General features: G+C 33.3%; 1 protein-coding gene across 1 annotated transcript in view; it reads left to right on the top strand.

Annotated features, from left to right (window-relative positions):
* Positions 1-15,355, top strand: part of LOC115834200 (dynamin-like 120 kDa protein, mitochondrial) — a gene marked incomplete at its 3' end in the record, with an annotated part of 43,683 nt that overhangs the window by 7,900 nt on the left and 20,428 nt on the right. Inside the window, 5 exon segments of the mRNA XM_030808963.1 lie at positions 3,010-3,120; positions 8,222-8,275; positions 12,069-12,173; positions 14,017-14,103; positions 14,768-14,881. Of these exon segments, the coding sequence (XP_030664823.1) occupies positions 3,010-3,120; positions 8,222-8,275; positions 12,069-12,173; positions 14,017-14,103; positions 14,768-14,881 (471 nt within the window).

The following is a 15,355-nucleotide window of genomic DNA, read 5'->3' as shown; positions in this document are numbered from 1 at the left end:
ACTGACAGATTCGATGTCTTCTGAGGACCCTTGGCTTCATAGATGATGTCTTCTCCCTATATCCTCACATAGCAAAAGGGGCCAGGCAGCTCTGGCCTTTTTTTGTAAGACCAGTAACTCCAGAAACCTCATGACCTCATCACCTCCCAAAGGCCCCACCTCTCAATACTATCACATTGTGAGGCTAGGTTTCAACATATGAATTGTGGGGGACAAAAATTCAGACCATAGTATAATATTTCAAGATTACTTAAAATCTTCTCTACCAAACTCATTAACTTTTAGGTTAGCACAGTATTTTCATTTGATATTTTGGTTTCTGGAGTTATTATTAATTTTCTTGATCTGATGTTATAATTAAAAAAAACCAGAACGTTGTACGTGAAATGAGACTGAGATAAGGAAGCTGATTCAGAGATGGAGATTTAAAAAAAGAGAGATGAGAGATTGAGATCTGCAGTGTCAAATTGACAATAGCCAGGAGTCAGGAGACATTAAGAGACTATATCATCTGTGATTGTTAATGATTATTTATTGTTATTTATAAATACTACTGTATTTTATATATATATATATTGTTTTAAAAATTATTTTTGTGCCATTTCTTCAAAGAAAAAATGTCTAAGCTTGGGAAAATATTTATTGAAAAATGTGGTTTGTACATCTGAGGAGTGTATCTTGCACAGTAGGTGTGTAGATTTCTTCCTCTTCCTGTTCCACATGGCCTTAGCTTAGAGGCTGTGTGGCCATCACTTGGTATTTAGGGTAAGACTGGTGCACAAAAGCAAAGACAGGTAACCTTGGTATAAGTGTAGTATCATGTAAATAGCTTTTCTATGTCTAATTCTTGTTTTCTTCCTACTTTTTCAGGAGGTCAATTTCAGTTCAAGTATCTTTACATAATAGTGCTTCAGTAACAGGCGTGGAAGGAAAGAGACATGTCTCTAGAGTGTTTTCTTGAAATCTAATAATAGATGATTGGAGTATTTACCATGCAGTTGTGTATATACATAAGCAGTGAATTTGAGAGGAATTTTTAAGCTATAAATAAAAAAGCATTGTGTGCCTCATGGACGCAAGTAAGAAATGTGGAATATGGCTGATCCAAAGGGAATGAGTTATCTCAATTGATTAATCACAGTCAGTTACAGATTGAACTCTTTGTTCTACTCTTTGCCCCCTTCTCACTATTGCACTTGACTAGTCTTAAAAAAGAAAGAAATGTGGAATATTTTCTCACTACTTTGGGATTTTATAAATTAGAATACTAGTGGTATGTAAATACAGCAGGTACACTACTATATAAACCAACATAGGAAGCCTTCTTTAAAGGGAATTGTTTGAGAAATTTGAACACTTGAATGATTTGAATAAAGGATTGTGATAAATGATCAAATGAAAGAAAATAAATCAGGTTACTCTTCTCTCTGCTTGATAAAGCAATGATTTTTTTTTAAAGGTAAAAATTATGAGAATGATGAGGATAGTAGTTAGCATTGTCTTTCTTTGATAGGTTTGTTAATGATCATAAAACTGATTTATTTAAAGACATGTCTTTTTATAACTATATTTTATACTATTGTATCTGGAAACAAATATTGAATTTCATTTGTCATGTGGAAGAAATGAACTAGTTATAACCTTTGATTTACAGTAAATCAACAAGTTTCATTTATTGTCTAATATTCGCAATGATCACAGCCTAATGTATCAAAACTAACAGAATAAAAATTCTCCAAATTATATCCAGATTTTAAGACACTTTCTAATTATATAAAATAAAATATTTTGGGCAGTCATTTTTTTTAACTCTGAAACTATTTAAAACTCCTAATTTAGAATATCTTAATAAATACCCATTTTCCTCTTTTTATTTTTATAACTTGGTAAAAATTGAGTCCATCGTTTTCCCAGAACGCTGTTCTTAAACAAATGGTTACCTCATTCACTAGAACTTTACTTTTCTTAGGATTTCTAATTAAGAAAACATTAGGCCTGTAACATTGTCAAATCTTGGTTGTCTTTCCTCCACATTTTTTGAGGTCGATTATCTAATAGGCCATCAATTAATAAAGCTATGCAGAAAATGACATGTATTTTAGTATCATGCCACATGTGAATATCCTGTATTAAAAATTGTATCAATATAGTATAATTATGAAATGGAATGAATTTTAGAAATAGAAAAGGTGATTTTTTGTGCATAGGTCCAAACTGTGTTTTGTTTTCATTTCAAAATTTCATAATAACTATATTGTCTCCATATCTTAATTGTGTTTTTTTATAGCACTTGTTTAGTAATTTGTATGTGCTTGGCTGTATTCTCAGAGGCTGTTTCTATTTAATGTTGTCAAAACAGCTCATAAAAAGTGAAAATTCGGTCAGACTAGTTATTTGATATTATATATGAAATCAAAACAACCTGAAACATTATCTTTTAATTTAAATAAAGAACCCTAAATTTTAATCAAATGTATGCAAAGGCACATAGAATATATGACTTAATGTAAAACCTTGATTAAATTGATGCTGGAAACCTGTTCCTAGGGACCTTTACTTGAATAAATGAAATATCAAGAAAAAATACTTAAGAATAATAATTTAATAAGTAAGTAAGCTATTATGATCTTCAATCAGTCCTGAGAGAATCATCATTGAGAATTAGAAAATTTAGACCAGTAAGATCAACACTGTTAAAAAAAAAAAATCAGTATTTTTTTCTGCATATTTTTTATAAATCTGGCTCATTTTATTTAGCAGTTATTATTGCACTTTCCTTTTCACTTTTTAAACTATGCTGTTTTGTTTTTCTGAGACATCTGATTTACTGAGGAGGAAAATGGAAATGCAGTACAGAGCCCAAGGGTATGACGGCTTTAAATGAGTTTCCATTTCTGTTTTAAGTTAACCATCCCTCCCTATCTTACATCTGTTCCTTTGTTGCGCCCTTTGGTTTAACATTGTTTTCCTCCCCAATTTCCTCTTCTCCTCATTGTGAACTCATGGCAGGGTCTGCTTGGTGAGCTCATTCTCTTACAACAACAAATTCAAGAGCATGAAGAGGAAGCGCGCAGAGCTGCTGGCCAATATAGCACGAGCTATGCCCAACAGAAGCGCAAGGTGATGGATGGTTTAAGGGGGCTGCCGATACCTTCACACTAATCAGCCATTTCTGCCAAGATCATGTCGCCATAATCCGTTCATGGACTCCAAATATAAGAAATTAATCTGACAAAGTAAAAATATAAAAGATGCATCATATAAATATGTAACTTTTCTGGAGTGGGTAGTATAGGAAAAGCCAAAAGTAACAAATTCAAGCAGAGGAATTTTGGTTTCTGAAAATTAGGTTGTCTGTAGGGTCCCTGTATTTATATTTAGAACAAAATTAGGAGTTGCTGTTTATATGGTCCAGTTATTGAGTCACCCTAGGTTTGTAGGCATCTTACCTACCTACTTGCTCCCCAAGTTTTTATTTCTAAAATGAAAAGCATTGCTGTAGATGACCAGTTCACACTAAAGAATAACATTTATTTATTTGTTTTAGCTAAAGTATATGGGCAGGGAACATTCATATTCTTATAGAAGAAAATTATTTTGACTTTTGTGCAAAAGGATGTAGTTCTTATACACTTTGACAAACCATTGTGTACATTTTTCACATTAATCAAAGTCAGCACAAATAAATTTTCACCTTGGACCACTGAGGGTTTGAACACTGGAAATTTGATGTAATTCTGGTTGCTAAAGAACAAATTCCAATAAAAGCGTAAGTCTATACCAATATGTGGCTGTTGGTGCAATCAGCAGGTCCGTAAAAATACGATTTTGATGGTTAGGTAATCCTACAACGTAGATCCCAAAGTTCATGTTTGGAAGAGACTTTTAGGTCAAAGTGAAATAAGTGTAATGAACTTTATACTCTGAGATCTTGAAATCAGCTAATTATGTTACATCTTATTAGATCAGAAAAGTTTTGAAGTTATATACAAACCCTAGTCAGGAAAAAAGATTCAGTCATGTAATTCTTATACATTCTACTATTTAAATCAACCAATATTATAGATTATGATTTAGTGCAGTAATTCTGCTGGCTAACCTTATCTCATTTGGTGGTGGTTAATACTTCAGAGTACTCACCATAGTTTCATTTATTTTTTCAGCATCACTTCCTGGTTTTTCTCAATTCCATGGCTGTGGAATCAATTCCTATGTATATTTAGCTTCGGTGAGCAAAAACATAGCTAGAAAAAGAAAAGAAGTGAGTTTCCTCCCTGGTTAAATTAAAGTCGATGTGTTAAGCCAAGGAGGACTTATTTTGAACGGTACTTTAACAATCCCTGTTCTGTATACTGTGAATATATCATTTAAATAGCCTAATAAATTGGATGCTTAGGCTGAGCCACCCATACTTTAGTTTTGTTACAGAAAGAAGGGAGAGGAGCAAGTACGTTCATGTATGTTACTTAGAAATAAGAATGTAGCTGTAGTTACACGTTGTTTTTAAGTTTTTTTTGTAAGACAACTTGAAATGAGTCCCATAGGCCTGCTATTTAACATTCTAAGATATGACTTAAGATTAATGATGAGCTTTTGAATCTGACAATTCAAGAGATATCCATAATGAATACTGATTCATTTTCTACGTTGCTGAAAGCTAATGTTCATTTTAAGCCTACTTTAGTAAGCTTTATTTGGGCTTAGAGATGTTATTCCCCTTTCTGATATTTATTGGGTTATCTGTTTAACCCTTTTATATCTCCCTTTCCCAATTTGTAAATTAGAGACTGGCCAGACTTTTTACCCTGAGTAGAGCACCAAACACGGCTTGTTCCTGCCCACACCGTAGTTACCTTCAGGGGGAGTGAATGGGACTTTAAAAGCAATTTATGCTCTTTTATAGTGTAATTATCCCTCTTACTATCCCGAAAGACTGTACCTTACAATATCCTCCACTCCTTTCCCCCTGTAGTTACTACGAGATGACTTTTCGGTTCTTCACTGCCATCATGATCAAAATCCTAATTCACGAGATTTTTATCATTCCAGGCATGTGAGGTTTACTTGATGCATAAAACCACAAGTACTTTTTGTTGTTTTTTAATTGTTTTTTCTCTCTTATCTTCTTGAAAGTCTAAGTAGATCATCATTTTTGATGTCTTATTAGTAGCAACTAATAAATTTTCCCTGTATCTTCTCAGCAAAAGAACTCAAGCAGAGACAGAAGATTAGAACTACCATTGGTAGTTTTGCCTCCTATGGATATGTTCACATACATAGGACCTTTTTATATATGTATTTCAGAATTTCAGAATGGCCTCAATGGCTTAATAGGAAGAAATACTTGAAATTTGTAAATTAGGGCTTGGTTTTGTGAGGAGCTAGTAAAGGTTTTTCTCTTTCAGCTTTAGCTTATTTCTGCGGAGGATTCCGCTCTTTCTCCATCAGTTTCATAGCCCTGGAATTGTAGAAAAGCTCTGGTTTCAAGACCATTGATATCCATTTCTGTCAGGGTGAGTTTTAAATTTATTTCATGATGCGAACAATGTATTGAACAACAGGGCATGAACTTGTTCTCGTTGTAAGTGGCTGAATTTTATCAGTAAAGCACATCAAAATTACCCCAATTGCTAGTTAAGACCTAGAGTGACAGATTGAAAATAGCTTGTGTTATTCTCTTAAGAAAATATGTAAAGATTATCATCTCATCAATCTTTAATGTTTGTTTTATAAATCTAAATGTCTTTATCTTGTTTCCTAGGAAATATTAGGTCTAATATTTTACTTTACCACCAGCTGTCTTTTATTTTACTCTTTTTTTGAGACGGAGTTTCGCTCTTGTTGTTCAGGCTGGAGTGCAGTGGCACTATCTCAGCTCAGTGCAACCTCTGCCTGCCGGGTTCAAGTGATTGTCCTGCCTCAGCTTCCCGAGTAGCTGGGATTACAGGCAGATGCCACCACACCGGGCTAATTTTGTATTTTTAGTAGAGACGGGGTTTCTTCATGTTGGTCAGGCCGGTCTCGAACTCCCAACCTCAGGTGATCTGCTTGCCTCAGCCTCCCAAAGTGCTGGGATTACAGGCGTCAGCCACTGCGCCTGGCCAGCTGTCTTTTAATATAACATTATGATTAATTGTGATGTTCCATTAAACTAAGTGGAGAGGAAACATGCTGGTAAATAATGCGTGAGTTATTCCTTGTACCGGAAAGGCAAATGACACATTTTATCCTAAAATTCAAATGTATAAACATCTTCACAGTTGTGATCATTAAATACTACTAATCTAGCATAGAAATTATATTTGTAATATTCTACTAACCTTATATCATTTTAACTTTTTATATAACTTTTTTATTTCACCAAATTAAGTTAACCTTTTGTAGCCCTCGGCTTATACTGAACATCCTAACTTTTCTGTTTAATTGTATTAGTTTTTAAGTTATTGCCCCAGATGTCAAGTAATGCTGGATTTTCTATAATAATTTAGGATATATTGCATGAAGTCAGTATTTACATTTAAAACTAAAACAATTTATACTAATACAGTTTATACATTTCACACTAATTTAGCTACAGTTGGATAAATATTTAATGGAACAAAGTAAATCAAAGTACCTTTTAAAATGAATTGGAAATTAAATCCACATAACAATTTTTTGTGACCACACTGTTACGGTGTGATGGCCACATGATCGTAATGTGGAATTCTTTCTTTCTTCACTGGCTTTCAAGATTCTGTTCTTTAGTTTGTGGGCTCCTCTCCAACTTGCTTGTCTCCTCACGGTTTAGGCGACTGTTTATAATTCTTGTCCATCCTACATAAACACACACAGTCAAAATGAAAAAAAGCTTCTATCAGCAGATCTGTGCTTGCTGTACAGAAATGGGAAAACAATTGAAGTTTGCATTATCTTTTTTCTAATTACCAGATCATTTTTGGAGCTATTTAGGCATAGGCTTTTAAGGAAAAAAGAAAAAAAGAGTGTACCTTTTGTTTCTAGCAAGGGTTGTTATCTATATTATTGAAATGAAAAATTGGGAAAATTATGATAAAGTATTTAGAAATAGGAATTAAAATCTTAAAATAACTTCATAGCATGGATAAGACTTATTAATGTCTACCTCAATAAGCAAATCATTTAAAATTTTTGCATGTATATTTGCTGCCATGATGTGTTGTGATTGCTTAAATAACCAATAAATGAAGAACAACAAGGATTTAAATGAAGAGAAATATGGATTTAACTATTTTCTCCTGTGAAATAAGTTCATATTTACAAGTTTTGATTTTCAGAAATTAGACAATTATTTTTAAAGGCTGGGATGACAACTTCTGCCTCTTACCAAGAAGTCAAAGCACAGTTATGTGAATTCGTCATAAATCACATCATTTTTATTATATTTGATTATTATATTTTGTATTTATAATTGTATTGTGACTACTTTAAAACCTGTTACATAATTGTTTTTAATATTTTATTTTAGAATTATTAGCATTAATAACAATTTGAAGTAGTTTACACAATACCTGTGAATTTTATTTTTGTTTTATATTGAAATTAATTTTAGTTGCTGTACTTGGCTTCATTGCTATGGATGCATTCTGTGTATTACGAGTTAGCAGATCTTTCCTTGGAATTGAATTTAAAAGCAAGCATTTGGCTCCACTTAAATCTCTGAAAATGCAACTTGTTCTTTGCATTTATTACATAATTCGCTACTTATGGTACAGAAATGGATACAATACAGAAATATTTCCTTATAAGATACACTGTGACCAATGAGCTTTTTAAATAGCTGTAAATAGTAACATGTATTTGACTTTTCAAAACACATTTCTGGAGGGATATCAGTGGTTTATTTCCCCAAACATGAGTCCCTATGCTTTAGTACAAAACAACTTCTGAAGAATTTAGTAACCATATGTGTTGATCTCTTATTTTTCTAACTAGGCTTTCATAAGAAATGACTAGAATAGCAACAGGAAAATGATTGCCTTTTAAGGTTTTTGTTTCTCAATGTAAAATTTTGGTGAACCATTTTTATTGATAAATACAGGTATTTTTACTTTCTTAAATCACTTGATTTAAAATTACTTTGATTAAATATGCATATAAAGTCAGTTGTTTTTAACTCTCAATACTTATCAAAAAAATTTAACTTGCTGTACATTCTGAATAAACCTAATTCTATTCAACTAAAATTATTTTAAACATTTAGGTGTCAGACAAAGAGAAAATTGACCAACTTCAGGAAGAACTTCTGCACACTCAGGTAATCGCGATGACTAAGAAAAACTAGGGACTTTTAAAAATTATATTCGAATATAACTTTGGTGATATGGACATTTATTTTTTCAACAGAGCAAAATTTGGAATGTTTAATGATAGAACCTTATTATCGATAGATGTAAAAGCTAATTGAGAAATAAGGAATAAAGACAGAACTAGATAAGTATGGAGTTAACTCATTTATATGTAAAAACCTATTTTGAGTGAATCTTATGCCCAAAAGGGAGAAAGTGGCTTGACCTTGTATAAACTTATGCTTTTATTTTTACATTGATCAGCTAATACAGTTAAAGAAATTTGAGTTGAGTCTACCACATCGTTCTAGTGGACTCTCAGGAAACTTTTACTTTGCTTCGCAAGTCTGAAAGCAGTCAGACAATGCTTATCTAAAGCTCTTTCTGGCACTGCTTAGAAAAGCTATTTTCTTATAGTTGGTGATAAAATTATTACTTTAAGGACGTATTTTGAGCAATGTAATGAGTAGGTAACATTCTAGTACAAAATTACCCTATCACAGCCGGGTGCGGTGGCTCATGCCTGTAATCCCAGCACTTTGGGAGGCCGAAGCGGGTGGATCACGAGGTCAGGAGATCGAGACCATCCTGGCTAACACAGTGAAACCACCCTTCTCTACTAAAAATACAAAAAATTAGCCAGGTGGGGTGGTGGGTGCCTGTAGTCCCAGCTACTCGGGAGGCTGAGGCAGGAGAATGGCGTGAACCCAGGAGGCGGAGCTTGCAGTGAGCCCAGATGGCGCCACTGCACTCCAGCCTGGGCGACAGAGCGAGACTCCATCTCAAAAAAAAAAAAAAAAAAATTACCCTATCACTCAATCATCAGTTTTTCTATGTAGGTGACACTGACATGCATTAATTAACTTATTTTTTAAAGTTCAAAGAGTTACTATCAGCTGGGCATGGTGGGTCATGCATGTAATCCCAGCACTTTGGGAGGCTGAGGCAGGAGGATCGCTTGAGCCCAGGAGTTTGAGACCAGCTTGGGCAACCCGGAGAAACCCCGTATCTACAAAAAATTTTTAAAAAATTAGCCATGTGTGGTGGTTTGTGCCTGTAGTCCCAGCAGCTGAGAGGCTAAGGCAGGAGGATCACTTGAGTCCCAGGAGGTCAAGGCTACTGTGAGCCATGATTGCTCCCTGGCCAATAGAGCAAGACCTTGTCTGGAAGAAAAAAAAAAGAAAAGAAAAAGAAAAAGTTAATCTTGGATCTCTTTTTTGTGAAAAAGTGAAACAGCTACAAGTTGAGTATCTCTTATCTGAGATGCTTGGGGCCAGCGTGTTTTGGATTTCAGATTTTTGAATTAGGGATAATCAGTCAGTATTATGTTTTGAGTCCCAGGTTTCTTTGGTATCTATTTATTGAGTCTCAAACCTCACTATATGCTAGACCCAACTGTGCTCTAGAAAGAGCACTATATCTATGTTTTCAAGGCTTCCTAGCCAGGTGATTCCAATCTGCAACCAGGGGTAAGAATCACTGGTCACAAAGCATAGCCTCTGGAGCACATAAGAAATGCACATTCTTGACCCCATCCCATACCTACTGAAGAATCAGAAACTCTGGGATGAAATTCGGCAATCTGTTTTTAAACGCCCTCAAGGTAATTCTGCTGCATTCTAAAGTTTGAGAATTATTGTTCTAGAGCTTTCAGAGACAGCCCAATAGCACATCTCTTCAGGATGGCTGCAAATTGGCATCTGTACCAAAATGTTTCCATCCCCAGAAAATGTAGACATCTGTACCAAAATGTTTCCATCCCCAGAAAATGTAGACCCCAAAATTGATTTTGTGTTTACAAAGAAATGAGCCACTGGAAATTCTACCCTCTTATATATCCCTTGATATAAACCCTTCAATTTATGCAATTGTAATTGTCAGCCATGAGGCACTGATAGACTGTCTTATGGAGAATTCACTGGGTTATCTGTATCAATGATGTCCAATAGAAATATCCAAGCCACTTGTGTAATTTTTAATTTTTACATTTAAAAAGGGTTAAAAGAAATGTGGAATTCGTTTTAATAATATATTTAACCCAGTCTATCCCAGATAGTATCATTTCAACATGTGATCAGTATAAAAAATATTAATGAGGTATTTTACACATACAGCACAATCTCATTTCAGACCAGCCACATTTCAGGTACTTGATAACTACATGTGGCTAGTAGCTGCCATATTAAACAACACAGATCTGATCCTTAGATGCTACCAGAATTTTGTTATATATACTATTCCTAGATATAAATGAATAAGTTTATGTAAAAATATGTTTATAGTAGAGTCTAGCCAGTAGTTCTACCTGTCTCATACTATGTATGTGTTCAATTATGTATGCAGTCTTTTAATTTGGCTTGAGTTGGACTTGCTGTAAGGATAGAACCATGATTTCCTGTGAATTACTTTGTTCTTGAAAGATTCCAATAAGCTAAAAGAATTATAAGGAATATTTTCTATTATAAAAGGCATATTATAAGTTGGACATAAACATTCTGCTGGTTGTAGGAAGGGGTTATTTTAATAGTTTTCTCTATATTGTTAATGTTTAGAGAAGAAATAAAAGCTGGGAAGACAAATTAGAAAGGATCAAATTTATTTGAGAAGGAAAATGTGTAGATAAGCAACTACTTACCAAAAAAAAACCTGTTTAGACATATTAGTCTTCTTTAAAAATCTGTTTTTATATCATTCTTTTTGGTTTCTTTTTTTTTTTTTGTAAGGAGTTGCTTGGCTACACATTTTCCTTCTCAAATAAATTTGATCCTTTCTAATTTGTCTTTCCAGCTTTTTTTGTCTTCGCCAGTCTGGAGTGCAGTGGTGCAATCTTGGCTGACTGCAACCTCCGCCTCCCGGGTTCAAGCGATTCTCCTGCCTCAGCCTCCCTAGCAGCTGGGACTACAGGCGCCCGCCACGACGCCTGGCTAATTTTTAGTAGAGACAGGGTTTCACCATGTTGGCCAGGATGGTCTCGATCTCTTGGCATCGTGATCCGTCTGCCTCGGCCTCTCAAAGTGCTGGGATTACAGGCGTGAGCCTCCACGCCCAGCCTATATCATACTTTTAAATATTAATATATTATCTCTGGACATGGAAACATAACAAAACATAGAAGAGTTTGAGCCTCTGACAGACCTCTATTCAAAACCCTGCTCCTCTACCAGGCAACCTTGGTCAGGCTCTCAGATATTCCTCGCTCTTTATTCCTAGTCTGTGTAATTCCTGCTTTATGGGGTTTTTGTGAAGGCTAAGGGAGTTAATGCATTTGCAACACTTACTAATGAGTCTGTCACATAATGCATGCTTGGGTACTGCTAGCTGTTATTATTTTATAGCATCTTAATTAAAACCTAAAATAATGTCAAGAAAGGGAAGAATTTGAATTTGTGTTAAATGGCCCTGTAATGTGAAGACTTAAAATTTTGATATAATAGGAAATATTCCCTTTTAGAATGTACTTAAGAACTGCTTTTTTAATTCTTACATTTTTACTATTTCAAAATAATTTTTTCAATGTGAGTAGCAAGGAATTTTCCAAATGAAATTATTAATTATGATAGAAAATTACAATGATTTCCACTGTTTGTAAGAGATAATAGTCATTGTTTATTTTATTCCCGATGTTTTCTAGATGCTTTTAAAATGTAATACATTTTAAATAGGAGATATGACTTCAAGATTTTGGAAGATTTTAATTTAGACTTAATACTATTTGATAACCCATCTTTTTCTTATATAGTTACACTTATTATTTTGTTGCAGTTAAAGTATCAGAGAATTTTGGAACGATTAGAAAAGGAGAACAAAGAATTGAGAAAATTAGTATTGCAGAAAGATGACAAAGGCATTCATCATAGAAAGCTTAAGGTATTCTAAGTTTATCTTGTTTAATCTCAAAATTTTACCGCTTAACATTGTGTGTTCATCAGTACCAGTTTTTAAGGAGCTGTAAAGTGTGCTGTCATCCTTTCTAATCTAATGTCCTTGGAGGATGGAGGGTCTCTTCCTGTATTAAGACATTTTAAAAGTTGTAGTCTCCAAATACTTGTTTTATACTATGCCCATAAAATCTTTACACTTTTAAGAGCTATTTCACGTGAATCAGTTTATTTTTCTGAAATATCTAGTTTATTTCTAGGCTTAACTTTTACATAAAATTTTATATAAAATCAGAATTGTTAATTGATGGACATGTAAGTGACTTATCATCATTGCTTTACTTGTATGCCAGTGAATGATTAGACCATTTTCTTCAGTTTTTAAAAAAATTAACACTTTTCTTCTAAGGAGAGCTTTCTTAGGCATTTTAAAGAATTTTTGAAAAAGTACATGCTGGTATTATTATCATGAGCACATTGGTAAGCTTATTTATCAATGAATCGAGTCTTACTATTCCCACCAAACTAACCACATGTGCTAAATTGAATTGAAACAATTATTTAACTTAAATCTCATATAAGTAAGCAGAGTTTATATGTAGCAAAACTGCAGTAAGTCATGGTGTATACATTCTGTAGTCAAGGTCCAAAGATAATACAGTTCTAGCTTAACAAACATGCATTAGTAGCTTTGACTGTAAATCATGACTGCACAAAACAGATAACATGACTATTTACAAGTGGCACTTAGAACTGAGAAAAGTCATTTCCAAGTGCTAACATATGTAGAGTTTACCTCAGAAACAGTATTTTCTCTCATAAAATGCAGTGGCAATTAACATTTTTTGTTTATTTTTAGGTGGGTGGATTGGCAGTTGCTTGCCATTTAATTTTTTCTAGGGATTAAGAAATGAAAGGAACCTTAAGGCATCATTTTGCTCCTGCCTTAGCATTAAAACTTATCCATAATTATTAAATGCTTGATGATACCCCTTTTTTTAGGCCTATTTATTTTACTTATAATTTATTTTATTTGTAGTTTACTTATTTTGTAATTTATTTAAGTAATTTATTTTATTTTGTAATTTATTTATTTATAATTTATTTATTTATAATTTATAATTTATTATAATATATAATTTATATAATTTATTTATTTATAATTTTTTTATTATTTTAATTTGTAATTTATTTGTAATAATTTCAAATAATTACATGAAGCTTGTTACACGCAATGCAAAGCACCACGTTCAACTCTGATTCTACAGCAAGAAACGATACAGGATATTTGCCCTTTTGCTACACTCATATTTCAGCCTGCCCACTTGTCAGCGGATACTTAACCACCCTTACCGGTTTAACAGTCTTCCTGGTTTATCCTTCATTCAGATGCTTGCTTGCACGTGCTCTCTGTCCTCTCTCCTGTTTCTCTCTCATGCATGCCTCAAACTTGGCAAAGAATAATTTCATTGTCAGTTGGTTACCTGACCACCTTATTTTGCCTTTTTGGTGTTAATGGTCTTTTCTTGCATTCAGTATTAGCTCATCAGTATTAAGTAATAATTTCCATCTTACTTAATTAGAATGTTAGGAAATCCTGAATTAATTAACTTTATTAAATCATTGTATCTAAATAAACTGAATGAGAAATGGACTTTTAATCTGTACTATTTTAGTTTTTACTATGAAGATGTATTTATGTAATTTGAGAAAACGATACAATGATTATGGAAAAACAATTCGAATTTATCACTTTTTTCTCTTGACATATCTGTTATATTTTTTTCTTTACTTTGACTGTTTTATATTATAACTTTTTAAAATTTTTACAGAAATCCTTGATTGACATGTATTCTGAAGTTCTTGATGTTCTCTCTGATTATGATGCCAGTTATAATACACAAGATCATTTGCCACGGGTACGTGAAAAATTGATAGTGAACTTGCCAATTAGCAAAAAAAGCAGCAGCTTAGCTTCTTAAAAATTATGTGTATATATGTACACATACACATATATACATACTAGATGTAGGCTTTTTTTTAAATATAATCTTGTATATTCCAAGTAATGTCTTAAGCAATATTATTTGACTATTTTAGTTCATTATAAATATTAATAAATATAAGTACATTATATTTATGAGTTACTATATGTGTTATGAAGGAAGATATTTGGCTTTATATAGTCATAATATTAGTAATATTTAAATACTGAACAGTGGATTAAATTAGCCATATGTGTGAAATTTAATAGAATTGAAAATGTGTTTTTAAACAGTAAACTAGCTATGGAAAAGATTTATGGAAAGTTGATAACCTGGATTTAGAAATACTGGTTTAAATTAGCACAAGTTTTTAAAATAAAAATTAGGCTATAAACAGTTTATCCATTTATAGTTTTGCTGTTCCTATTTTCAGTGTGCACACATGTATCAATCAGCATTTTTTTTACAGATTTTAAAATACTTTTTCACCTGTAGAAATTTTAAAAGACTAAAACACTCAGAGCAGCATTACAAATAGGATTTAATTTTAATTTGGTATCAGAAAAATATGAATAAGTGTTCTTTGTTTTGTGGGAAGGTTGTTGTGGTTGGAGATCAGAGTGCTGGAAAGACTAGTGTGTTGGAAATGATTGCCCAAGCTCGAATATTCCCGAGAGGATCTGGGGAGATGATGACACGTTCGCCAGTTAAGGTAAGAAAACAGGCCATCTCAGTGAGGTTCCCTAGGAGAGTAACTGCTTCAGTGAGACCTGTTCATTGTGCTGAAATGAAGACTTTTCACCAAAGAAAGAATTGATACATCGTGTTTGGAATAATCCCTAGTGTGGAAATCAGTAGGAGGCACAGCCAGGAGGCCAGTGTGGCAGGAGCTGAGTGAGGGGAGAGTGGTAGCAGAGGATGACAGAGACCCACTTGGGAGGCCTTCGGATTTTGTTCTGAATAAGATAAGAGAGAAGTTAAGGAGTCAATGAATATAGATAATTTTCTAGTTTTATTGTGACAAAAGAGCAGAGAAATGAGGCAGTAGCAATTGAATATTGTTGGATTAAGGGAAGGTTTTTAACCCTTTTCCTGTTTAGAAAAAAAAAGTGCAGCTCAACACCAATGCTCATTTAATTTTACGTAAACACACTCTCTGAAGCTGAAGCAAATCTGACTAATTTTC

This window comes from Nomascus leucogenys, unplaced genomic scaffold (assembly GCF_006542625.1).
Source record: "Nomascus leucogenys isolate Asia unplaced genomic scaffold, Asia_NLE_v1 000523F_271578_qpd_obj, whole genome shotgun sequence".
Lineage (NCBI taxonomy): Eukaryota > Metazoa > Chordata > Mammalia > Primates > Hylobatidae > Nomascus > Nomascus leucogenys.
The sequence above is the reverse complement of the archived record's forward strand: the minus strand, read 5'-3'. Positions and strand labels throughout refer to the sequence as shown.